General features: G+C 40.1%; 1 protein-coding gene across 1 annotated transcript; it reads left to right on the top strand.

Annotated features, from left to right (window-relative positions):
* The first annotated feature begins 1496 nt into the window (after positions 1 to 1496).
* Positions 1497 to 24985, top strand: STC2 (stanniocalcin 2). The gene is made up of 4 exons (XM_081935285.1): positions 1497 to 2149; positions 4206 to 4348; positions 9715 to 9926; positions 22235 to 24985. Exons 1-4 carry the CDS (start codon positions 1999 to 2001, stop codon positions 22626 to 22628), a joined length of 900 nt encoding a protein of 299 aa, XP_081791411.1. The 5' UTR covers positions 1497 to 1998; the 3' UTR covers positions 22629 to 24985.
* Positions 24986 to 25275: the final 290 nt, after the last annotated feature.

Raw genomic sequence — 25275 nt, 5'->3', positions numbered from 1 at the left:
GTCTCTATGCCTGGCGCTGGATGAGGCTGAGGGGGGTGGGGGAGCTAAAGAAGGGATCTCCATGGCTCTGCCGCGCAGTGTCACGTCTTCCTCCCAGAACACCGCTTGCTGCTGGAGGTGTGAGTGGATTCTCTCAACTGCAGTTTGACAGCTGGGAGCAGGAGAACCGCGGCGGCGGCGGCAGCTGAAGACATTCCTCCCTGCGCTGCGCCGCCCCTCCTCCTCCGGGAAGTCAGCTTGGCCCGGCCCTAACCTAGAGCGCCGGGATCGAGCCGTCTGCTCTTTCTCCTCCTCCTCCTCGGCTCGCAGCTTCGCTCGCACTAGCCAGACAGGCTCGGGGAGTCCGCGTCGCCTTTCCCTCGCAGTACAGCGCTGGAGGCAAGAAGTTGGTGGCGCGTCTGATGAAATTTCCCAAGTCGGTTGCCGCAGCTTCAATGCAGGGAAGGCGGGAGAGAGTTAAAAGGCGCGCCCCGCCAGCCGCCACCTGCTTTTCCCGCCTTCCTCTCTTAAGCAAATAGGGAGGTGGCCGCTTGATTTGAATCGATGATATCGATAGTTTGCACTTAGCGGCCGCCGGATGACTCAGCCCGGAAGGTTTGGTTTCGGCGAGAATCCGAGGTGGGACCCACTTCACCGTCCTTACAAGAGGTTTCAATTGCTTCAGGTTCCATGCGGACCGGGGGTAGGGGTAGGACAGGACTTTTTAAAAGCAAATCCATGAGTATAAAACAGAGATGATGCAATAACAGCGGTGGAGTTACAGAAGAAAGGGTTTCATCTCTTCCCGCGCCCCCCCCTCCCCACTAGTAATCCGCAGGCCTGCAAATTGAAATCCTCGTGACCGGGAGCGCGGTAAAATCGGGCATGGAGACGGTTCAATATGGAGCAAGCCCAACTCTTTTTTCCCCCCAATGGAACATTGTCCATCTTTATTTTTCCATTCAGCAAAAAAGGCACAAACCCTCCCACCCCGTTTCAGTGAAGGGAGCATTGAGTTGTATGCAGTTATAAACGCCTCGTGCTACACACTTAGTTGCAAATACAATGAACCCAGATCATCCAAAAGGCTGCTCGTAACATCAACCTGGGCGTGCATGAGTATTGTGCGCGCGCCTTTTCCCAATGGAAGAGCCCTCTGGGACGGACCCAGAAACTCAAGTGGGTCTCGAGTCAAATCTCGACCGTCTTTCCCTTCCACTTTTCAGAGCAGATTGCAAATGCTGTAGGCTTCTCTTGCCACGGTATGCTCTCTCTTATTCGAAATTGGATCTTCGCAACCTACCCCCAGGTCGCGCCTTTTGCTATTCGTACTAATTCAGTGTGCTGTTATACAAGGCAGAATCTTCCATTTACCCAGAAGAAATTTCTCTTGAACTAGTGACCTTTATCTACCTTGACAATTTATTTATTTTTTGCTAGCATCACCGGTGGGTATGGTCTCCTGCTTACGTACAGAGGGGGGGTTACACTAAATTAATGAATAAATTAAATTACTCCAAATCCTGTTCTCTTCCACTGCAATAGCGTGGCTTTTCCCGCCGATCTTGCATACGATGCAAAGCCCTCGGCGTTGTCGCGGTTCTCCTTAAGCGCGACCACCGCTGCTTGCTTTTGCAACCTGCAGTTTGATGCAGCAACTTCGCATCCCGAGATATAATCGCGGCTTCCTCGAGTGCGTAGTAATACTTTGGGGGAGGCCACGCCCCCGAGCGTTGTGTCAGAGTGAAATAGAGGCTCCGGTTGGTCGGGTTGGCGGACAACATCTGCTGGACTCCTTCATTCAAGTGACACCCGAGCTTTGAGACGTATTTGAGGAACCATCCGTTGCCTTTCCGGGCCACTTTCAGTACTATCAGCGCCGTTGGCTTCGCACAGTCTCCGCGTAGTTGGGACGGTAGGAAGAGTGTGGGTCTTTCGCAAAGGAAGCCGAGAGAGAAGGGCGGAGAGGGGGGGCTTGGCGGCCTCCAAGTCGGCGTGGTTTGGGTACCCACAAGGACCATGTGTGCAGAGTACTTACGGAAATTGGTGACCCTGGTGTTGGTCTTTGCAAGTGTGGATGCGGTAGTGGGCACCGAAGCCACGCATCCTCCGGAAGGTGCCCAAGACAGAGCTCCTCAGCAAAAAGGGCGGATGTCTCTGCAAAATTCAGGTACGTGGTTATTTCTTGGAGGATCTAAACGCATCCGTGCATGGCTTGGGTTTCGGAGGCGAGGAAGCTGCGTTTCAAGCCCAGGACCAGGTGTGCGGGGATTGCGTCGCTAGGTGATAAGCATCGTTCATACAGACGCTGGGAGTCGACAAGCAGAAGAAGTCAGCGAAAGAAATAGAAGTGCTTCCCCAGCAGCTTGGAAGCTCCGGCTAGCCAAGCACGTGTTCCACCATTTGAACTACTCTAGAGAGCCGACACTTACATCTTTTTAACTACTAGGCAAAGAGTCGTCCCACGGGGAATGCAATCCCGTGGTCAAAGTTAAACCAGGTTACCATCTTCATCGGAAGGACGGGGCTTCCCTCCGCTCTCTTGCTCTACTTTGAAATAAAAGCCCGCGATTAGAAGGGCAGCTTGCAAGAACCATGTTTGCTTTTGCACGCCTTAAACTGCGCAGTTCCCATCCTCTTAAGTAAAAGGAAGGCAGGGGGGGAGGGCGCAGGCGTCGGCGGAGGTTTAGTATTTAATGCAGAAAGGGGGAAGACGTTCAGAGGCGACTGGGCTCGGACAAAAGTCCCGAAGACCCTTTTTCGGCTGCAAGCGAGGCATCCAACTAGTAGGGGTGGGGTGGGGTTATTTTCTCCCATCCTTTTTGCTTTTTTAAAATAATGTTACCGGGTCCTTTGCCTAGCATAAATGTAAAGACCTTTGGGAGACCACTTCCCGGGTTATTCCCCACTTGTTCACAGTAGGGGCGCTGGCTGCCCAAGTCTTTGAAGCTACCAGGCAAGCAGGATATATAGACGCTTCTGATGCCGGGAGTAGACAACTGCGTCCACACGTGAATCCCCCCATCCAGGCAACGCTGAGCCTGCGGAGGCCAGGGCATGTGATCGGAACTCTTACATCCGACCCGGTGCCAGCGTAAAGCTAAAAACGGCTCCGCACCTAAATCCAAGCTGCACACTTACACAACGCTGGACAAAGAAACACTTTCCCTCTTAGTTATGTGCAGCTTCCCCTTTCTGTATAAAACAGCGCAGGCAGCCTGGTTGAAAAGAAGGCAGTATCACCTTTTGCTTTTTAAGGCTCTGGTCTGATCTCTTCTCCCCCGCCCCCTTAAAGGAGAGGTTGGCTGCATTATTTCTTTTGCAGTATTCTATTTCTATGCAACTCCTGTAATCCCAGGATTGGCTTGTACTTGCCCTTTTTAGACATTCCTGTTTTCTGTAACTATTAGAAGGAAATCTCTAGGGTCTTCTGGGGCTTGAATATCCTTGGAGGAGGCAATTGTAGAATGTCTAATTTTTTCTATTACTGTTGTCAGTGACCTGGGTTTCTCTTTGATATTGAACTCATTTAACAATGTTGTATGCTGGTAAATATGCATAGAATAGAAAAAATATAATCCATTTTCAAGAGTAGTCAAGGAAACCAGAAAATTTAGGGGTGGGGAGCTCTGACCTGCAGATTTATCTGAAACTTTGTGAATGATTTCACTAATTTAAAGATGAGCTTGCTTTAAAAGAAGTATTTGGGGTCACTGATTCAGATGAGAAGACCCAATAAATAGTTGCATCACTTACTCAGATGCAGTTTTCTTTGAACTAATATTGAATTTTGGACCTTAATTCATGACGGTCAAATCAATCCAATATTTTAATTACCTTTCCTTACATGATGATGATCAAAAAGGTATACTTGAATCTCATTCCATTTATCTATATAACAACCCTTTGAGATAAATTAAAATTAGAGTGATTTTCATAACTACCCAGTGATTTTTGTGGCCTGGATGGGGATTTGAACTTGTCTCTCCAATTTAGTGTAATAATTTAAACTACTGCATCATATTGACTTGTGTCATTAAATTAATTCAGATATGGATTTAACACTGACTTTCTCTTCTGATTATATAATTATTTGCAAAGCAATAATCTCCTACATTATCACTCTGTTCCCCTTTTGGAATGAAGAAGTTGTTAACAAGTATTCTTTTGCCTACAGGTATATATAATAGTTGTAGACATTTACTGTGGTGACTGTTCATTTTCAGCTGAAATCCAGCACTGCCTGGTCAGTGCTGGTGATGTTGGCTGCAGTGTATTTGAATGCTTTGAAAACAACTCTTGTGAGATTCGAGGTTTGCATGAGATCTGCATGACATTTCTCCACAATGCTGGAAAGTTTGATGCCCAGGTAAGCAAATGCAATAATTTCAGGCATAGACAACTAGACCCAGAATCTGTTAATGTGAAAGTATAAAATAGTGTGGACTTTTATGAAAATGACTAGTTAAGGTTTTAATCAAACAGAGCAACTTACTTGAACAGAATATACCGTATTTTATAAGATACACCTTAGTTTTGGGGAGGAAAATTGGGGGGGGGGGTTCTGCCTCTGCCTATCAGGTATTCATCTGGCTAGCATCCTTAGCCTGGTCAGCTTCAGCTGGTTGTGATCATGTGTTTACATTGCCGCCGATCATTGCCCAAAATGTGACACACACAGACCAAAAACAGGGCATGCAGAGCCTAAAACATGATGCGGAGAGGCCAAAAATGTGATGCGTGGAGGCAGCGATCGGCGGCAATGTGCTCTCAAATGGAGCTTTTGGAGGGTGAAAATGCGAGGCGCGGAGCCAAAAAATGCGAGCCATTGTCTGTGGCAGTCTCTGCAGCCAGGAAGAGGACGCGTGGAGGCCGAAGGGTGGGGGATTGGTGGGTGGGCGCGGCTACATTTGGAGTATAAGACGCACCCAAATTTTCAGCCTCTTGGGGGGGGGGGAGTGAGTCTTATACTCCGAAAAATAAGGTACTTATAATGTAGAGTATTAATTCTTTGTAAATATTCTGTTGGTTAACCTATCTGACCTTTATCGCCTCTTTTAGTGCCCTAACATATACTGCAGCTCTCTTTCAAGCCCTTGCAGTGAAATCATCATTCCACATAAGGAGCTTTTAGATCTATAGATAAAACAAGAATGGATGTTACACATTTGTACAACACTGATTGTACTACTGTATGTGAAATACCAAATGCATAGTTAGGAAAGTGTTGATAGGGGGTAGGTTAATATATATGGGAAATAAGTTTCAACCCACAAATAATTGTGAAAAGACTACACAGTAGAAAATCCCATTGCTAAAGAAAATTGTTGGGTTTGAAAAGCATTTTGCCTCCTGTTTTAAGGATACATCACTGATCCAGTGGAAACGAGGTTTGGATTAATGGATACTTATTCCCATCCAATATTCCTTATTTGAGGGGTCCTTGGTGCTCTCTGAGCTTGCTTGTTTTCTTGAAGACTTTTCATTACCCTGACTAGCACTGATGATGTTACCTAGTTAGGGTAATGAAATGTCTGCAAAAAAATAAGCTCAGAGAGCACTAATTCAATCCTGAGCTACAAATATTCTCCTTTATTGATACTCCTTAGTTATTTGATCTTACTATTTCATGTCTCGTGCAGCATCTTTCTTAGGTATTCTACAATTAAATATATTAAAATAGTACAATAAATACAATATGAAAAAATACTAGGGGAAGGACTATAAAACTATTCATAACATTCACACAGAGGAAACCTGGATGAAGAGGAAAAAAATTCAGCACATGCCTAAACAATATAGTAGATGCCCTGTGAATTTAGAAGAAGAGCTATTGATTTGGAAAGCTCATTGTTCCTGGTACAAATTAATAAGTATGGCAGATCCAAGCCATAGTGACATTTTAAACAAATTAATTCTGGATGATAATGCAATGATATAACAGTAGGTCATCCTTTAATGTCATGTCAAGGCAGCTCTTGCTGCTTTGAAGTGCCAGCATTTCCAATTTATCTTAAAGTCCAGAAGTTGAAACCTTTCTAAAGTGACTGAGCCCTCGGTGGTTCTTAGCACATTAAAATGGAAGGGGAGGAGGAGGGTTTATTTTGGATGCCTCAGTCCAAGGACGCCAAGAGAGGAATTCTCTTTTGTTCAAACTTATCTCTGACTCCCTTTATATGATCAGTTGGATTCATTTCTGCAGATGAATACTGAGCCACACTGTCATTGGAAGTAACTGTCTCTGCTGCTTTATTCTAGTGATTCCTTGGCAGCCCACCAACATCGAAGTACATTCCTTAGCAAGAATCTGATATTAAGTTTGCCTCTTTCAGTTTCTCTCCAAACTGTTTGTACATTGTTGAATCATCCTGTTATTATGCCTTGTACGACAATTTTCCCATTTCAGCAAAGATAACAAAAAGATTACATTGGTTAGATGTACTTGGCTTCCCTGGCAATTTACAGAATGTGCATTGCTAATTAAAAGTTTAAACTTAGGGCTTAAAAACAGATTTTTCTAGAAATGTTTTATTTGCTTTTCCAGAAATATAACAATAAATGTTTCCTTCCAAATTAATAGGATTTTTTTTAATCTTCTCATTACTGTTTTGAAAAGCTTTGAAAAAATATTCTACTTTGGCCTTTTCTTTCTTTACAAGACCTCATTTTATATTATGATGTACATTTGTCAAAATAGGATTTTCATTCAAGTCCATAGCGCATTATCCCATAATATTTTTAAGTAAAGACGTCTAAGTAACAGTATGTTTATTCAAGTGTCACTTCAATATTTTTCATATTCTTGCTGACCATTTCTATGAGAAAATAATCTCTTATATACTCCAAATAATATTGAAATTTCTTCCTTTGCTATTACCAAATGAATAAAATATTTTGTTGCTGATTAGCGGAGAGTACCCTTCCCTTCAAATGCACGGTAGTTTTGTAAGACAAAAATCTAATCTGTTTAAGCAATGAAGAACCAATAGAAGTTCCAGTTTAACAGATAAAATTATATTGCCATAAAATTTGAGTAGGAAAAGTTAGCTTCTATCGGTATGCCTTATTGATTAATGACGGACTGCTCATTAGCTAGGATGAGGAAACTTTTTTAAAAAGGAGGGATGCCATCAACTATTCAGCAAAATTTGCAGAAGTTTAAAAAAAGTACTCCAACCAATCTACATTCATATCAGAATGCTGTGTGCTTTCTGGGCTTGGGAATGATGTTTTTTAGCATTGAAAAGTTTATCTGAATGGTCATGGGCAAAAGGAAAAAATGAGAAAGAGAGAAATAGACTTTAACAATTACAAGAGATAGAACCTCGGTCCTAGGATACACACCTGCTTATCAACAAATGTTAACTGAATTTAATAGACTTGGTCAATGCATAGGATAACACTTTTTCACTAGGAAGCATCATTGTATACATGTGGGTTTATTTCCACACACAAATAGGGTTGTGCCTCTGAAGATAAAACCCACATTGCGTAACCTGCAGAGTGGGAAAGAAGATACTTAGGATAGCAAATCCCCATCTCTTGACAACTGGAAACTCATTTTAGTCTTCTTTTACTTCCTCCAACTTCCATGATTCCTCTAATGGTTGAAATATAAAAATCATCTTTTTAAGGGCTGAAAGCTTTATGATACAACATATCATAAAGTCATTATGATTTCTATAATGGATGGGCCCACATAATTATATTAAGCCATGAACAAACCTTATTATTGTGCAGTGTGTGAATCCATCCATTATATACTGGCTATCTTTCAAGACCATACTGTGATACTAGTTGTGTTACCAATTTAATATTGGGATTGGGTTGTTCTTGCCAATTACCATTATCAAGGTTTTTCTCTCTCCAGAAAAAGTGGAAAATAAATCCCTGTCCAGGTCTTGATTTGGCCCAAGCCAGGGTGGAATGGGGAGGGCACAAGCCTTATAGAGGTCAACTAATAGCAAGATTGCTTTGCACATTGGTAAATCAACTCACTGGTTTCATCAGAACTGTGGAATCTTCTTAGCTTCAGGTTGTGATGAAGCTTTAAACTCAGAAAACTCAATTTTTCAACAGAGCCTCCTTTCCCTCCATAATCATTATGAATGAAGTATTTCCAGTCTATCTGAGTAACTCTGAAAAGCCTATCCAAACAGTGAAAGTGAGCAAGCAGAGTCCTGAAGAGAACAAACAAGTGGCATGGACACATTGGATTTTTGTTCTCCTTGCATTCTCTCTTCATCTTTGCATTGTGTGAAGTAGATTTGGGTATCCTCATTTGAGAAGGAGTTCCCTCACAATATAAAATCAGGGTCTCTTCCTAGATACTCTGCAGTAGCACGGGATTGGTCTTGCAGTGTACTTCCTGGTAGCTTACTTGGTAGTGACTGGCAATATTGCATTAATTGGATTTTCCACAGCAATAAGGACAGGATCACTCAAATACATTGTGAAAAGTTGAAGTGGTTGCTTTCACCTGCTAAGCATGATGGATGGCAAGCAGGGGACTAGGACAGTGCAACTGTTGGCAACGACAACTATCCAAAGAATGTTATATTCTACAGCCTGATTTTGGACTCTTCCAATAGACACTACTTGTAGGATAATGAGTAACGTCAGCTTGACAGGTCAGTTTCCAGAAGGATGTCACAGCACGACAATAATAGTAATGGCAGATTGGTATTTTTGTACCAAACTTTATCACAATATAGTCTCACAGCCTCATGGAGAGATTTTAGGCTGACTTCTGCTGGCATGAGAATGAGCTGCAAATCAGCAAAGATAATGCACTGGTTTTGAATTGTCTGGTCCTCACCAATGGATATGTTACAGTAAAGCATATTCAAATCCTATGCATAAGTATCATTGATAAGAATTGCTGGCTAATTACAGTTTGCAGGATAGAAGACATTAAAAGAGAGCCAGTTTGGTCTAGTGGCTACAGCACCAGACAAAAAACCAGGACACCATGAGTTCTAGTCTTGCCTTAACCATGAAAGTTGACTTTGGGCCAGTCACACTGTTTCAGCCCAACTCATCTCACAGGTTTGTTGTTGTGGAAAAAATAAGAGGAATAAGGTGTGTTGGATATGTTTCCTGCCTTATCTGTAAAAATAATAAAGGCAGGATATTTTTTAAAAATAAATAATAATTATTATGTGTAGAAAGCAGAATTGTGTTGATTGAAATTGTTCCCATTAATTACCCTCAACACCAAGGGCCCTCCTCCTCCTGCCACAAGGAGCCCAAGTGGTAAAGATGGTCTCCAGAATTTGCCTCACAAAGGGGTTGCTTTCAGGGAACAGGTTTTATAGCACTGTAACTCTCTTTTCCCCCTCTACTTTCAAAATTGCTCGGTTTAGGCACCAGTAAAGGGGGAGGTTAGATATTATTAAGGATTCAGTGTCTAGCAGACACTGAGCACCTGCTACAATCAAAGAAAGAAATTATCTGATTGGGATTAGAGCAAAATATTTGTTATTTTAGAACAGGCCTGTCAAACTGCCGGCCCGCAGGCCACGCCCACCCTTGCTCTGCAAAGGCAAAAAATGTTGTGAAATGTCATGATACATCACATGACGTGATCGAGTTTGACACCCATGTCTTAGAACTTTTAAGAGTAAATAAAGCAACTTCCTTTCCAGCTGTTAATTGAAAAATGGAGATGGATCTCAAGACATATGCTTAATGGACATGAGTTTAGTTTTGCTTTTTCTTCTTTTCTCATCTCAGGGGAAATCCTTCATTAAAGACGCCCTGAGATGTAAGGCACATGCCTTGCGGCACAAGTTTAGTTGTATCAGTCGCAAATGTCCTGCTATCAAAGAAATGGTGTTCCAGTTACAGCGAGAATGCTATCAGAAGCACGATCTCTGCTCTGCAGCCAAAGAGAACGTCCAGGTCATTGTGGAGATGATTCATTTCAAAGACTTACTACAACTTGAGTAAGTAAAGAGGGAGCATCTAATCTGCTAGTGTAAGTTCCGGAAAGTTGCATGTCGCTTAATTTTACTCATTAGAGGAAAATTTTAGTCCACAGCATTTAGCCATACAAATGAGCCATAGAGTTGTACATGGCTACAACACTATGGCCATGCCACAAAGGTGAACTAAAACGCCCAATTTTTTAGAATCCTTCTGTATAAAATGGATTCCTTTCCTTTTCTTTTTTGAACAAATAAATGAATGATCATTTTCTGATCATTCTCAGATTTTTCCCTTTAATATACTCAGATATAACAGTGAGATCTGAGGTTTATTTTTACATGTTATAACAATGGAATAAAATTAAACCATGTTTTATATATAAAATGACTTTTTTTGTTGTTGGTCATTTGCGATGAAAACCCTCTGCTTTCTAATGTATTGTTCAGCTTACAATACAATAGTAGAGTTGGAAGGGACCTTGGAGGTCTTCTAGTCCAACCCCCTGCCTAGGCAGGAAACCCTATACCGTTTCAGACAAATAGCTATCCAACATCTTCTTAAAGACTTCCAGTGTTGGGGCATTCACAACTTCTGGAGGCAAGCTGTTCCACTGATTAATTGTTCTCACTGTCAGGAAATTTCTCCTCAGTTCTAAGTTGCTTCTCTCCTTGATTAGTTTCCACCCATTGCTTCTTGTTCTACCCTCAGGTGCTTTGGAGAATAGTTTGACTCCCTCTTCTTTGTGGCAACCTCTGAGATATTGGAACAATGCTATCATGTCTCCCCTAGTCCTTCTTTCTCTTAAGCTAAACATACCCAGTTCCTGCAACCGTTCTTCATATGTTTTAGTCTCCAGTCCCCTAATCATCTTTGTTGCTCTTCTCTGCACTCTTTCTAGAGTCTCCACATCTTTTTTACATCGTGGTGACCAGAACTGAATGCAGTATTCCAAGTGTGGCCTTATCAAGGCATTATAAAGTGGTATTAACACTTCACGTGATCTTGATTCTATCCCTCTGTTGATGCAGCCTAGAACTGTGTTGGCTTTTTTGGCAGCTGCTGCACACTGCTGGCTCATATTTAAATGGTTGTCCACTAGGACTCCAAGATCCCTTTCACAGTTACTACTACTGAGCAAGGTATCACCTATACTGTACCTGTGCATTCCGTTTTTGTTGCCTAAATGTAGAACCTTACTCTTTTCACCATTGAATTTCATTTTATTAGATAGTGCCCAATGTTCAAGTTTGTCAAGATCCTTCTGTATTTTAAGCCTGTCTTCTGGAGTGTTGGCTATTCCTGCCAGCTTGGTATCATCTGCAAATTTGATGAGTTTCCCATTTATTCCCTCATCCAAATCATTGATGAAGATGTTGAAGAGTACTGGGCCTAAAACAGAGCCTTGGGGTACTCCACTGCATACTTCCCTCCATGTAGATGCAGTTCCATTGAGAACTACACGTTGAGTGCGGTTGGTCAGCCAGTTACGAATCCATCTGGTGGTGATGCTGTCTAACCCACATTCTTCTACTTTATCTAGTAGTAGGTTATGGTCTACCTTATCAAAAGCCTTACTGAAGTCCAAGTAAACTATATCAACAGCATTCCTCTGGTCCACTAATTTTGTCACATTATCAAAGAATGCAATAAGATTAGTCTGGCATGATCTGTTTTTGACAAATCCATGTTGGCTTTTGGCTATTACTTTGTTTGCTTCTAGGTGTTCGCAAATTCGTTGCTTGATTATTTTTTCCAGAATCTTTCCTGGTATTGAGGTTAGGCTGATAGGTCTGTAGTTTCCTGGATCTAATTTTTTCCCTTTTTTGAAGATGGGAACCACATCAGCTCTTTTCCAGTCCTCTGGTAGTTCCCCGGTGTTCCAGGATCTCTGAAAGATATAATTCAGTGGTTCTGAGATCTCGTCTGCTAGTTCCTTCAGAACTCTGGGGTGTAATCCATCCGGTCCTGGTGATTTGAACTCGTCTAGGGTAGACAGGTGCTCACTTACCATTTTCTTCCCTATTTCAATTTGTGTTCCTAATTTTGTGGTGCTGCTTTTGATAGGTTGGACTGTTTTATCCCTTTGTGTAAAGACAGATGCAAAACATGAGTTAAATAGTTCTGCTTTCTCCCTGTTGCTTGTCACCTTCTTGCCACTTTCTCCTAGCAATGGACCAATTGTTTCCTTAACTTTTTTCTTGTTTTTAACATGTTGGAAGAAGCTTTTTTTGTTAATTTTTACTTTTGTGGCAAGCCTTTCTTCATTGTGAGCCTTAGCTTTCCTCACTTCATCTTTACAGGCTCGGGCTATTTGCTGATATTCTGCCTTAGTTATGTCCCCCTCCTTCCACTTTTTATACTTACTTTTTTTGTCTTTCAGTTTGTCAGATAGTTGTTTATGCAGCCATGCTGGTTTCTTTTGGGAGCTGTTATTTTTCTTCTTCATTGGTATTGTGTTAGACTGGGCTTTTATAATCTCATTTTTCAAAATTTCCCAAGCTTCTTGAGTTGTTTTCCCCTCGAGGATTCTCATCCATGGAATTTTTCCCAAGCTCTCTCTAAGTTTATTGAAATTAGCTTTCTTAAAGTCCAAGACTCTAGTTTGACTTTGTTCTACTACTTGTGTTTGGATAATGTTGAATTCCAATATTGCATGGTCACTTGCCCCCAGGGTTCCTATGGCTTCAACACCTTCTATCATTTCTTCTCTGTTAGTGAGAATTAAGTCCAGTATGGCTGATCCCCTTGTTTCCTTCTCTACTTTTTGGAAAACAAAGTTGTCTGCTAGGTTTGTTAGGAACCTGTTGGATCTTCCACTTGGTGCAGAGTTTGTTTCCCAGTTGATGTCAGGGTAGTTAAAATCTCCCATTACTATTGTGGTGTGCTTCCTACATACCTTAGTTAGCTGACTAGCAAAAAGTTCATCTTCTTCCTCTGCTTGGTTGGGTGGCCTGTAGTATAGACCTATGGCAATGTCATTTCCCCCACAACCTTTAATATTGACCCAAATGCATTCAAGATAGTTCTCATTATTGTTGTGCTCTATTTCTGTAGAGACGTAGTTATTTCTTATATATAATGCAACTCCACCTCCTCTTTTATTTGGTCTATTTCTTTTAAATAATTTAAATCCTTCTAGCTGTATGTTCCATTTGTCAGTTTCATCCCACCAAGTTTCTGTAATGGCAATAATATCATATCTGCCCTCTTTTACTTGAATTTCTAATTCTCCCTGTTTATTCCTCATACTCTGTGCATTGGTATATAGACATTTGAGTCCATTTTGATTGACCTTGTGTTTACTGTCTACATAACCTGTGTTATGCCTGACTGCCCCTATTTTCTTGCCACTTGTGTGATTCATGCACATGGTATGGCAATCACTATTACATGCTTGGTTTTGCTTGACAGCAGGAGTGATAATCTTACACACACACATATCTATGTTACATGCATTTATAACCCTATGAATTTTAGTTTTCTGGGGACAGAGATGTTCTGTATCTATTAATTCTCTGTCCCCGCTCTTCAGTTTAAATGTTTATCAAGAAAATCTGTGAATTTAATGCCAAGTAACTCAGTCCCTTTCTTGGATGGGTGCAACCCATCTCTTTTGTACAGTTTTTCATTGGACCAATTACAGGCTTCATGTCTAATAAAACCAAGGCCTTCCCTTTTACACCACTCCTTTAGCCAAACATTAAACTCTGCTACATGCTGGCCCTTCCCTTTTTGTTCCTTATATACTGGTAAAACCTCTGAAAAGATAAGCCTACAACCTATACTATTAAGTTCATACCCCAAGTTCTGGAAATCATTCTGCACAGAAAGTACATCTTTCTGGGATAGATCATTAGTGCCAAGATGTATAATAGCATCAACGTCACAGTCCTTACTTGCATTCTTGACTATCTTAAGAATACGCCTCTTGTCTCTGCTGGCAGTAGCACCTGGCAGACACCTGACCTCTTTTAAAACCTCCATATCCTCTCCTAAATTAACATCTCTTACGATTGAATCACCAACCAGAAGGTGACTTCTCTTTTTACATACCTTGATCTTCTTCTGCGACTGATGTGTGATACCTGGTTCCCCTTTTCGCCTTTCCGAAGAAAGTTCTTCGTTTTGGACCACAATCCCCTGCTTATTTGAGTCAGCATTATCACAACTGCCTTGACCTATCTCTTTAGTGTCCCCATTAAGGTCAGCAAGGGCACTATATCTGTTTTGCTGGGTCACAGCAAAAGCTTTGTGTTTATGGTTCACAGCTCTCAACCTGCCAGATCCCACAGTTGTCCAGACAGCTCTTCTCCTGCAAGATCTTTGTGGTAGAGGGGGCTGATAGTGTGGCTTCGCCATAGAGTGGAATGGCTGACGTAGACACCTAGTTTCTGCTTGGAGAGCACAGATTACAGATTCTAGATAGGTAATCTGCCTATGTAGACTCGTAATTTGTTTACAAAGGGGACAGTATCCAAATTTGAAAAGAGTACTGCGAAAGACAGGTGCAAAACAGCTATTACATTGAACTAAGCCAGTCATTTTGAAATAAATAAAATCACAATCTCAAACACACTAATCCAGAATGTATTATTGCTATTTTGGTTTATAGATATATGATTCGCGCACCGTTAGGCGCGCGGGCCCCCACCTCAGTGTCTTTGTCTCTGTGACTCACCCCGCCTTCTCTCCAGCAGCTCCAATCCTAGCTTCAGGAAGGTTCAAATGATATGGAGTTTAAGGGCCCCCACCTCAGTGTCTTTGTCTCTGTGACTCACCCCGCCTTCTCTCCAGCAGCTCCAATCCTAGCTTCAAGAAGGTTCAAATGATATGGAGTTTAAGGGCCCCCACCTCAGTGTCTTTGTCTCTGTGACTCACCCCGCCTTCTCTCCAGCAGCTCCAATCCTAGCTTCAGGAAGGTTCAAATGATATGGAGTTTAAGGGCCCCCACCTCAGTGTCTTTGTCTCTGTGACTCACCCCGCCTTCTCTCCAGCAGCTCCAATCCTAGCTTCAGGAAGGTTCAAAAAAAAAAAAAAAAGCTTCATGCATTAGGAAGAAGACATAAGATTATCTTGCACCCAGAAATGAGAATGTACTCAAGCTTGAATATAGATATGCTCCTATTATGATGTGAGATTTGGCCATGGTGTAAAAGAAAAATAATAATTACGTTATGATATAGAGAAGCAGGTGCATCCACCAGGGAGGTAGAAAAAGTCAAGATGGCAGGCATTACTATACTACTTTTGTCCTTTGGCAATAGCAATAGTCCGTAGATTTATATGCCACTTCACAGTGCTTTACAGCATTCTCTAAGCAGTTTACAGAGTCAGCATATTTTTCCCAACAATCTTGAGTTCTCATTTTACCAACTTCAGAAGGATGGAAGACTGAGTCAATCTTGAGCCCCTTCAGGATCGAACTCCAGGCTATGGGCAAAACTTGCCTGCAATACCATATTCTAACCACTGCACCAACAGGGCTCCTATACTCTTTTTATATGCATGCAAAACACATTTAAAAGAGGTGGGGTTTGGATCATACTTACCATTTTGAACTTTACTGTTTCTAAGTATTCTGTGAGTGCTGCAGCACATGTTGCATAATTGGCTTACACATCGTGAAGGAAAATGCCAGTCCTCACCAACACATAACCTCTCAGTATTTGCTGAATCTTTAAAATGTGGAATTCTATTGAAGCCAACTTTTTGTGAATGGCTGGCAGAAACCTTAACTCTTAATATCTAACCTGCCAAAATATAGGTACAAATACTCCACTTAACTCCTCCAATCTCTTATTCAAAAGCTTATTTTTTCTGCTCCAAGAATGATAACAAACAGATACTTAAAACCTACAATTATGAGACCTTTAAATTGAAATTTTCTGTGTTAGACATTTGTTTGGATCAGAATATCTTTAAAAATAATACAGTTTTGATAGCAACTTAACCATTAAATCTGGAAACATTTTAATGCTTCTAAAATTAACATCAACAGTTGTTGATGAAACAACTTCCGCCTGTACTCTTTATCTTACTTCATCTACAATTCCACACTTAATTAATTGCTTTGCATTGCTTGGTGTTGGAGATGAGGTGGAATAAATCAGAGGGGTTTTTTTAACAGATAGTAAAGATGCTCAGTATAGCTGTAAAGTGCAAGATGGGAAGCAAATAAATAATAAAAAAACTTGTAAAAATCATCTCACTGGAACTAGGATACTAAATACTTGAATCACCATGGGAGGAGATCTTAGCTGCAACAGTGTTCATTCAGCTCCACATGCTGCTCTCTAAGAATAGAGTCTCCTTTCTTATCTGTTCTGGAAAATGCTCCCTTGTGGAAATTTTTTGCTCTTTGCAAATTGATTCATGCTGCAGAAATGGAATAGAATTTCCGCTCTGGAGGAGGAAATAGAAATCCTTTTACAGACCCTTATACCTGTATACTAAGTTAATAACTACATGGCTGTATAGAAACAACCAAGGAACATGGGAGTAAAATTGTCTATCCTGAAGTAACTCTTTTTTCAGTAATTTGCATAATTATATCATATTACATTTGTATAGTTCTTATCCTATATATAAAACAATGTCTTAGTACAAGGTCACAAATTATAAAATACTATCAACCATAAATACAGGGGTGGGCTGCTATGGGTTCACCCGGGTTTGGGAGAACCCGTAGCTAACGTTATGGCCAGTTCGGAGAACCTCCAAATCCCACCCCTGGCTGGTCCCTCCCCTCCCAGGAGTCTCCACCTTCCGTTTTGGATGCGAGGTAAGTGCAGAGCCCGCATGGAGGCTCAGGGAGGGGGGGGGACGGGCCTCCTGGAGGGCCTCTGGAGCCCAGGGGAGGCAGTTTTCGCCCTCCCAGAGACTTGAGAAAAGCCTCTAAAGCCTGGTGAAGGCGAAAATGGCACACCTTCCATGGTGCAGGAGGCTGACTAGGCCATGGCCACACCCACCCAGCCAGGCAGAGAACCCGTTGCTGAAATTTTTGAAGCGTACGCCTGCATAAAATAGTTCATGACATTTACTAAATATTTTCTGCTTGCACGAGGTATCTACTCAAAGAGTAAAATTCAGGGCACATAATTACATCTCTTGAAGTATGGTTAAATTCAAAGCTAAGTAGTTGATTCTAAGATGGAGATATGTCAGAGAACTTTGTATTAAAAAAGCTACCCTCTTACATTTATCTCTGCATGACTTCAGAAAATAATAATCTGCCTTGTTTTTTTATGCTTATTAGGTTATTAATGTTTGTTATAGCCACCCAATCCCAATGGACTCGTGGCGGCATACAAAAAAAATCCATAAAAACAGATAAAGCCAGACAAGTCATCCAAAGTAAAACATTCTTAAAACAAACAAAAAGAAAACAGAAGAATCCTCAAAAGTGCAATACAGCAATAAATTAACCCTAGGCCTATTGATACTACTTATATATTTATTGGCAAGAATGTGTCCATGAACATCTGACCTGCATTCAAATGTGTTATTTAGTTCAGAATTACAGTCATTTTTACAACCCTTTTTACTTGGCTATTCCTTAGCATTTGTAATAATGCACTGCAATTTACTTCAGTGGTAGATAAATGGCCTAAAGCAGTGGTGCCAAACTGTTGCCCCTTGGGCCAGATGCATCATGCACAGGACACACCTGCTCCGGCTCTGCAAAGGCAAAAAAATGTCACAATATGTCACAATACGTCATGTGATGTGATCGAGTTTTAACACCCATGGTCTACAGTGTTTTACTTATAATCCTAGTGCAACAAACTCAAATGTGCCTGAAATTTTAAATGCTTTGTGTGCAAGCAATGTATTTGTGGATCTATATCTATAGAGAATATAACTCGGATCATCTTTTAATGGCAAGTAGGGTTGTGAGATTTATTTATTTTTCATCCTAAAAGATGGAATGGTGCCAGGGATAATAAAGGTTTTGCTTCAGTTTCAGACCAGCACTGATACTGCATTGGAGTGGCAAGTCAAATAGCACTTGCATGCTGGGTGAGATAATGTCTTAGGTAATTTTGCCTCCTTGAGTAATTCTGCCACAGAGTGCCAAGACAAATGCCTCTTGCATGCTGAGTGAGACAAATATGTCCTTCAGATTCCTGTGGGCCCCTTCCATGAAATTGGCAACCAACTAAATTATAAATGACTGGTAGTTAAATGTGATAGTTTAGTTCAGTGGTTTGCAGACAGTGTTCTGTGGCAAGATGGAGAAGCTGACAGATTGCACATCATCACTGAGCTTACCCAGGAGAGAACGCCATGTGCTTTTCCCAGCTCATTTAATTTGATGGTGAGATGCAACACCTAATCATGGCCCGGCCAAACAAAGCACACACAAGAGAACATGTCCCAATTTAAATTTCAGACCAAATGTTCAACTTTTCCAATACTTGGTATTCAACAACAGTAAATAAATTGCTCTTCCTTCAGCTTGACCTAGAGATTCTGGAAAATTTGTAAAACAGTAGAAAAATATGGGGTTTTCCAATATTTTTGCAGAAAGAAATAGACTTGGGGGACAAAGACTTGAAATATAGACAATGATATTTTTTAATCATCCTTTATAACTAATTCTAAGTAAGTGGGTGCTGCTTCCAGCTTCTGGCCAGTCCGGGATGTTAAGGCCTAGTGGAGAGCCAGAACAATTATCTCTAGATCAGAACTCAGTAAGAGCAAGGAAGTGCAAGAGCATCATTCCTTTGTGACTACTGCAAACCTTAATGCATCCTGGAGTAAGAAATACATATTAGCAATTGTATTATATAGTCGTCTGTGTACCCAGACTGTGAAGATCTGTACACTTTTGGCTTATATGGCATTTAAGATGCAATTTTATTTATACCACTTAAAAAGAAAATATTAAGAAATATTTCATAATCCATGATTGGGGTGGGGAGATTTTCTTTTTTCATTTACACATATCTACAGCTCATACTTCATAACTGCAGTGCAATATTACAAATGCTAAGGAATAAGCAAGTAAAAAGGGTTGTAAAAATGGCTGAACTAAATAACACATTTGAATGCAGGTCAGATGTTCATGAACACATTTTTACCAATAAATATATAAGCAGTGTCAATAGGCCAAGGGTTAATTTATTGCCGAAGAGGCTTGAATTGCCCATTTCCAACCAAATTTCACCATCTAGGCTTCGTCTGTTACTGTGTTTGTATACAACAGCATAATTCAAAGTTTAGTGAGGATTAAGTCGTTTGTAACAACAACAAAAGAAAATGCTAACATTTTTCAAGATAGGAAGACTCCCTCTTCTTCCTTCTTTGCTTTGGCTTCCTGATAAAACCCTGACCCCATTGGGTAATGTCTTTAATGAGCCCATAAACCATAATTCACCTCAATTATATATACGTATATATTGAATTTTTTGCTGATAAATAAATGAAGGTATCATTTCAAGCTATTTAGCTCTCATCAGCTAGCCATGCCCTATATATATATAAATCCAACATTTTTACTAATCACTACCTTAAATGATAATTACATATTCAAAATAGGCCAATTGAGACTGACTTCTATTCCATCGGTAGTTCTCGACTTACAACAATTCATTTAGTGACCATTCAGAGTTAACACCAGGACTGAAAAAAGTAACATGACTATTTTTCACACTTAATTACTGTTGCAGCATCGGTCACATGATCAAAATTCGGACATTTGGCAACTGACATATTTTTCTGACAGTTCCAGTGTCGCAGGGTCATGTCATCCCATTTTGGCGCCTTCCAACAAGCAATGAGGAAGCCAAATTGACTTAACAACAACTGTGTTATTAATGTAGCAACTAACTTCAGTGAGTCACTTAACAGGTGTTTCATGAAAGGTAAAATGGGGCAAAATTTGACTTAACTGTTTTGCTTAGCAACAGAAATTTTTGGCTCAATTGTTGTCCTAAGTCAAGGACTACCTATAGACTTTATATTTTTTTCTGCAGTGGTTGTTCATAGCATTATGCAAAAGTTTTTCAAATACCTTATTAGGCATGGTGCTCATACATTAAATATTTGAAGAGTAGTGGAAACTAATAACATAAATTACTGGCTGTTTATCGTATGTTTAACTGCTATGTCTTAGATTAATGAAAAATGTGGTCATACACTGAAGAATCATGCAATTATATGGCTGATGCTGTCATCCACTATTATGTGGACTTGGAAGATAATTAGCAAGATTTGTGAACCATAATTCTAGGAAGAGACTCAACATTGGAATGTATTCAGTTTCTGTCATTCATCTCAAAACCAGTAACTGAGCAAATTCCCCAGCACTGAGAAGTCTGAGATTTATGGGCAAAAAAAGACCTCTTGATTATTATAATGTTCTTGCCAATATAAAATCTAAAGTAAAACACAAATAACCTCCATTAAGCTAAAAGATTCTGCAGCAGATATAATGACCTAAAGGTGACGATGGGATTACTGTCATGTCTATTTGCTGAAATTTAAAGTGTACTACCCATTAATGAGTAGAATCACATGAAAAGTTTCCAAATTTGCAGAGATGGAGTAGTATCTTGTAGATCTAATTAATGACGGTAAGGCAAAGGACAATTTCCCCAAAATACAGGATACCGCTGTAAACCAGCAGAGCAAAGAATCTTAATAATATCGGAGAACTGCTTATGTGCTGTATCCAAGGGAGCCTTGCTGCTCAGTTGCTAATGCTGAAGCAGGAAACAAAAAGTAATTCAAAAGGGAAAAAAAAGAATTGGTGATTCTTCAATTAAATGCACGAATTAGTTAGTAAAGTCAAGAATACATCTGAAAAATCTCATCTTGGGCAATGAAGGAGCCCTCTGGAAAACTTACCAACTCTGATTTTATATAACTCTTAGTCATGCTAATTGGGAATTGTTGGAGTTGCAGCCAGCATATTTTAGGATATCAGAATAAGGAAGATTGTTACATCCAATTGTAAAGAATTTTGAGAAACGCTTTTCACTATTTGTAATTACCATAGATAGTCATAGATGCATAATTAATTAGTAGGTAGTGATATCGTACTGGGTTTTTTTGTAGGAGATTTAACTGTATTTTCTTCTGGAGACATGCAAACATTTGATGCATACCATATTTTTCGAAGTATAAGACGCACCAAGGTGTTTTGAAGAGGCAATTTAAAAAAAAAAGTTTTTGCACTCTGCAAACCTCCCCAAAAAGGCCCGTTCTTTTGCAAAAATGGCCCCCTTTTTTCCCCAAAAGGGCATGAATAGCCCTTAGGAGGCTTGTAGAGTATTCCTGGGGGAGGGGGTGGCCAAAAATGAACAAAAAACGGCCCAATTTCACAAAAACTGGCCCGTTTTTTTCCAAAAAAAGGGCATGGATAGCCTTTAGGAGGTTTATAGAATGCTCCTGGGGGGGGGGGGGAGTGAGCAAAAAACAGCCTGTGTTTTGCTCATTTCTGCCCTGCCCAGCTCCCGGAAAGCCTCCTAAAGCCTATGCACAGCCATTTTGGTGAAGGGGCGGTGTTTCGGGAGGCAAAAAAAAGCTGTATTCAGTGTATAAGATGCACCCAGATTTTCAGCCTCTTTTTTGAGGGAAAACGTTGCATCCTATAATCAGAAAAATACAGTAAGTAGCCCATAAAGCTGTTTTGGATGGTCCTTGGCCAAATTGAAAGTTGCTGTTTGGGTGCTTTAATCCACTTACAAAATAAAATAGGACTGTTTTGATGAGCATATGGACCAAAATGTACTTGTCCCGGGCAGAAGTGTTTCAAAAGTGGAGCAAGCATGAGAAACAAGAGTCAGCATTTGCCGATAGCTGAGGCAGGGGGAGGAAAGTAAGAAGATAGTGGGAAGATCAGGCTGGGTGAGGCATATCATGCTTGAAATCAGTTCTTTACACACAAACCATTGCGCTAAGGAAGGGGACAATACATTGGTGTCAGCTGAGGCAAGGCAAGGACAGGAAGAGGCTGGAGAGATGTGAAGCGAGGTATAGTGGGATATGCTGGACTGGGACATTAGCATTGGCTGATGAAGAAGGGAGCAGAAGGATCTGGGAAGATGAGGCAGGAAGACCAATATACTTGCTTTGGTGAGAAAGGAAAAAGTGGGTACTGCATGTCAATCCTACCCTATTTGACTCATATAATCATGACAGACATTCGGGAACAATGCAAGAATCCTTGGTTTTATTTTCCTGCTGATCTGCATCCAATATGGTTAGAATTCTAGAATATGATATATCGTCTAATGGATAAAATAATACATAGCTACTGATTTACTTAATTTGAGTGTATCTGCTACTCTTCCATAACTATATCTTTTTTTCCCTTCAGACCGTATGTTGATCTGGTAAATATACTGCTCACTTGCGGAGAAGAAGTCAAAGAGGCCATCACCCATAGTGTCCAAGCCCAGTGTGAGCAGAATTGGGGCAGTCTGTGCTCCATCCTGAGCCTCTGTACTGTGGTTCCACATGGAGAGTCTACCCTGGAATCTGAGAAAAAGCCAAATGAAGTCTCAAGAATATCCACTGGCCAAGGAAACCTTGTAATTCACCCTCTGTCTGGTACCAGAGAGAATTCTCAAAATCCTAGAGGGGAAAGAGGTAGCAGGCTGCCTATGAATGCTCACACTCGCACTAAATCTGGGGGTCATAATTCCAAAGCAACACATGAGACCTTTGAACAGAGAGATGAACCTTCTGACTTCTCTGATATCCGAAGGTGAAAGGAGTAGACAACCCCACCTTTCCCCCTTCGCCAAAAACTTCCTCCGTTGAGTTCATTTTATCTAGGGGCATTCCAAAAATATTTACAAGATAAAGGGGCTACGTCAAGCATAGGGCATTGCGGGTTATGGGGCAGCAACAGCATATGTATTATAAGCTAAAGAGGAAAAACAATGACTGGGTCGCTGATTGTATCCAACAAATTCAATGTGTAGATGCAACAAATGTCTTTTAAACTCTTTAATTTCTTGAAAAACAAAGAGATGCAGGTCTGGGTTGGCAATATTATTTTTAAATCAGGGATAGATTAATACAAATTATGATTTCTCCACTAATGGCTTAGACTGTCTAGATTAAATTCAACATGATTTTAAATATAAAATAATTCAGTCTCTTAACAGAAATTATAAAGGTGTAACTAACATGGGCTACCGTGGTATTTGTAAGAAGATTAACAAGTATGGTAAAGGGGACCTTCCAATTGCAAACTTAGTTATCCTCTGAGCCTACATTCTGCTCCTTTTTAAGTGACACCATCTGCCTTAAGTATTTCCTTGTGCTGGTTTGGGCAGTTTATTCCTCCCTCTCCTTTGAAAATTGGTTAATTACAGAAGCAGTTCCAGATAAGGCGAATGGGCCTTCTCTGCTAGTTCAGTATTACACAAAACTCTTCTTTAATACTGTAAATCTAAAAAGCCCCACTCCACTTCTGATTTAAATGGATTTCATATTTTTTACATATTTTTTCAGTCTTGATGGAAAACCTCTTTGTATGCTGTATCAGAAATCAATATCACAAAGGTTACAGGGTTGCAGTGTTTTTGTGCTTTAAGGGCCACCGTTATGTAGTAGCTGTTAAAGAAAAGTGTCAGTGAAGTGAGGATAAACCAAACACTACAATGATTTAATCTGGTTAAATATGTGAATTGCACACTTCTCCATACCTCCATCCTCATTGCATTTTCTTGGAAATATAGCTAACTTTTGTCAAATTAATGGAACTTATTTCACTGAGTAAGTTTGGATTGCAACTTCCATGGTCCCAATTTAGTGTGTTATATTTCATTTTGCTTTTAACCATGTCTGTTTATTATTATTGGAACATATTCAAGATATTTACACATTGAAACTTCAGTCAACACTTTACTGGAAGAAGGTGCTCCTAAACCTTTTAGAAAAGTGTTAAACCTTTCTGGAAAACAGGACTGTCTAAAATATTTTGGGTGTATTATATCCAACTGGTAAAAATGTTGGATGTGTTGAACTTCAAGTTTCATATTGCTGGATGGGGATTGTACTATTTCTAAGCCAACTCATTTGAATGATCCCAGCTTGGAGAAGGCAATGTTAGCTGTTCTAGTCTTAGAAGGAAAGACTAGACCTTAAGTTACTTGTTCACAAAGAGTTTTATATCTAAGATTTTCCTAGTTAGTACATCTTTGGGACAGCTGTAGCTGTTTATATGCATAGAATATGCAAAAGTAGTCAACGTTGTACTGACAGGATAACTCATAAATTGCAGAAGTGAAGCAGCTTAATATGAATTGCTGTTCCATAATCTAGCATGGACTTCAAGTTCCACTATGAAGCTGTGGATGGAAGTATGAAAATATCAGGTTCAGTAATCTCAAATGAAACTCATTCCTCTTATTGAACGTAGTTAGAAAAAAGTATAAGGACATTGCATTGTATCTGCAGCTAGGAAACATTATTTGCATTTTGGGGGAGGGAAACAGCTTTTTATGATTATGATGGTCACAGTCTAAATTACCCCTTGAAACAATGAAATGTACGAGAAATTATATAAGTACCCTTTTTCAAAATGAACTGAGAGAGGAAGAATTGTGACCACTTCAGAATAAATCACGCAGAGGTTTAAAAGCCCAAAAGATCTATTAGTATGATTCCCAACTTCTAAATTTCAGTCTATGAGAAGTCTCTGGGAATCAAATCATGGTTGTACCATTGAATGTCAGCAGATCATCTCAGTGTGCATATAATTTATCTTCAGTGATCTAGGGATGTTAATATTTGTTTCACAAATATCGTTAAAAGAATTTGGGGGGAGGGGCAAAGAAATCACACAAGGCTAATTTTCCTACTTTCTCTCTGTGTGAAAATTGGATATATGTGTTCATCTACTGATTCCACATATTCTTTAATGTAAATATTTGACATTTTTATTTATTATATTTTCTCCATTTATAAAAATTGAACTGAGCACTGCTGGCTAAGGTAATTTAAGTATATGTCAGGACCTGTGTTGTATATATTCATGCCACAAGTACATTTTTGTTATTGTTTAGATCAAGGAAAATATAATTTTATACACTCCATAAAGTTATTGACAGCATCAGTCATTTATTTATTATTATTATTATCATCATTCATTTCTAACAGATACAAGTGCATTTAACCTAATAGTTTTATCAAGACATATATAGCTACTTGAAATTTTTAAAATAAAAAAATCAGCTGTCCACTAAGGCATTTAGTGACATCTTAACAAAAAACTTATTTTTAATTACAGACATAATTCAGAACAAAGAATATCATTTGGGGTATATAGTTTTGTTCAGGCAAAGGCATTCAGAACTTAACTTACTTAGAGCCGACATGGCGCAGTGGTTAGAGTGCAGTACTGCA

This window comes from Natrix helvetica, assembly GCF_964273705.1.
Source record: "Natrix helvetica genome assembly, chromosome: 1".
Lineage (NCBI taxonomy): Eukaryota > Metazoa > Chordata > Lepidosauria > Squamata > Natricidae > Natrix > Natrix helvetica.
Note: the sequence above shows the minus strand (reverse complement) of the source record. Positions and strands in the feature narration are given on the sequence as shown.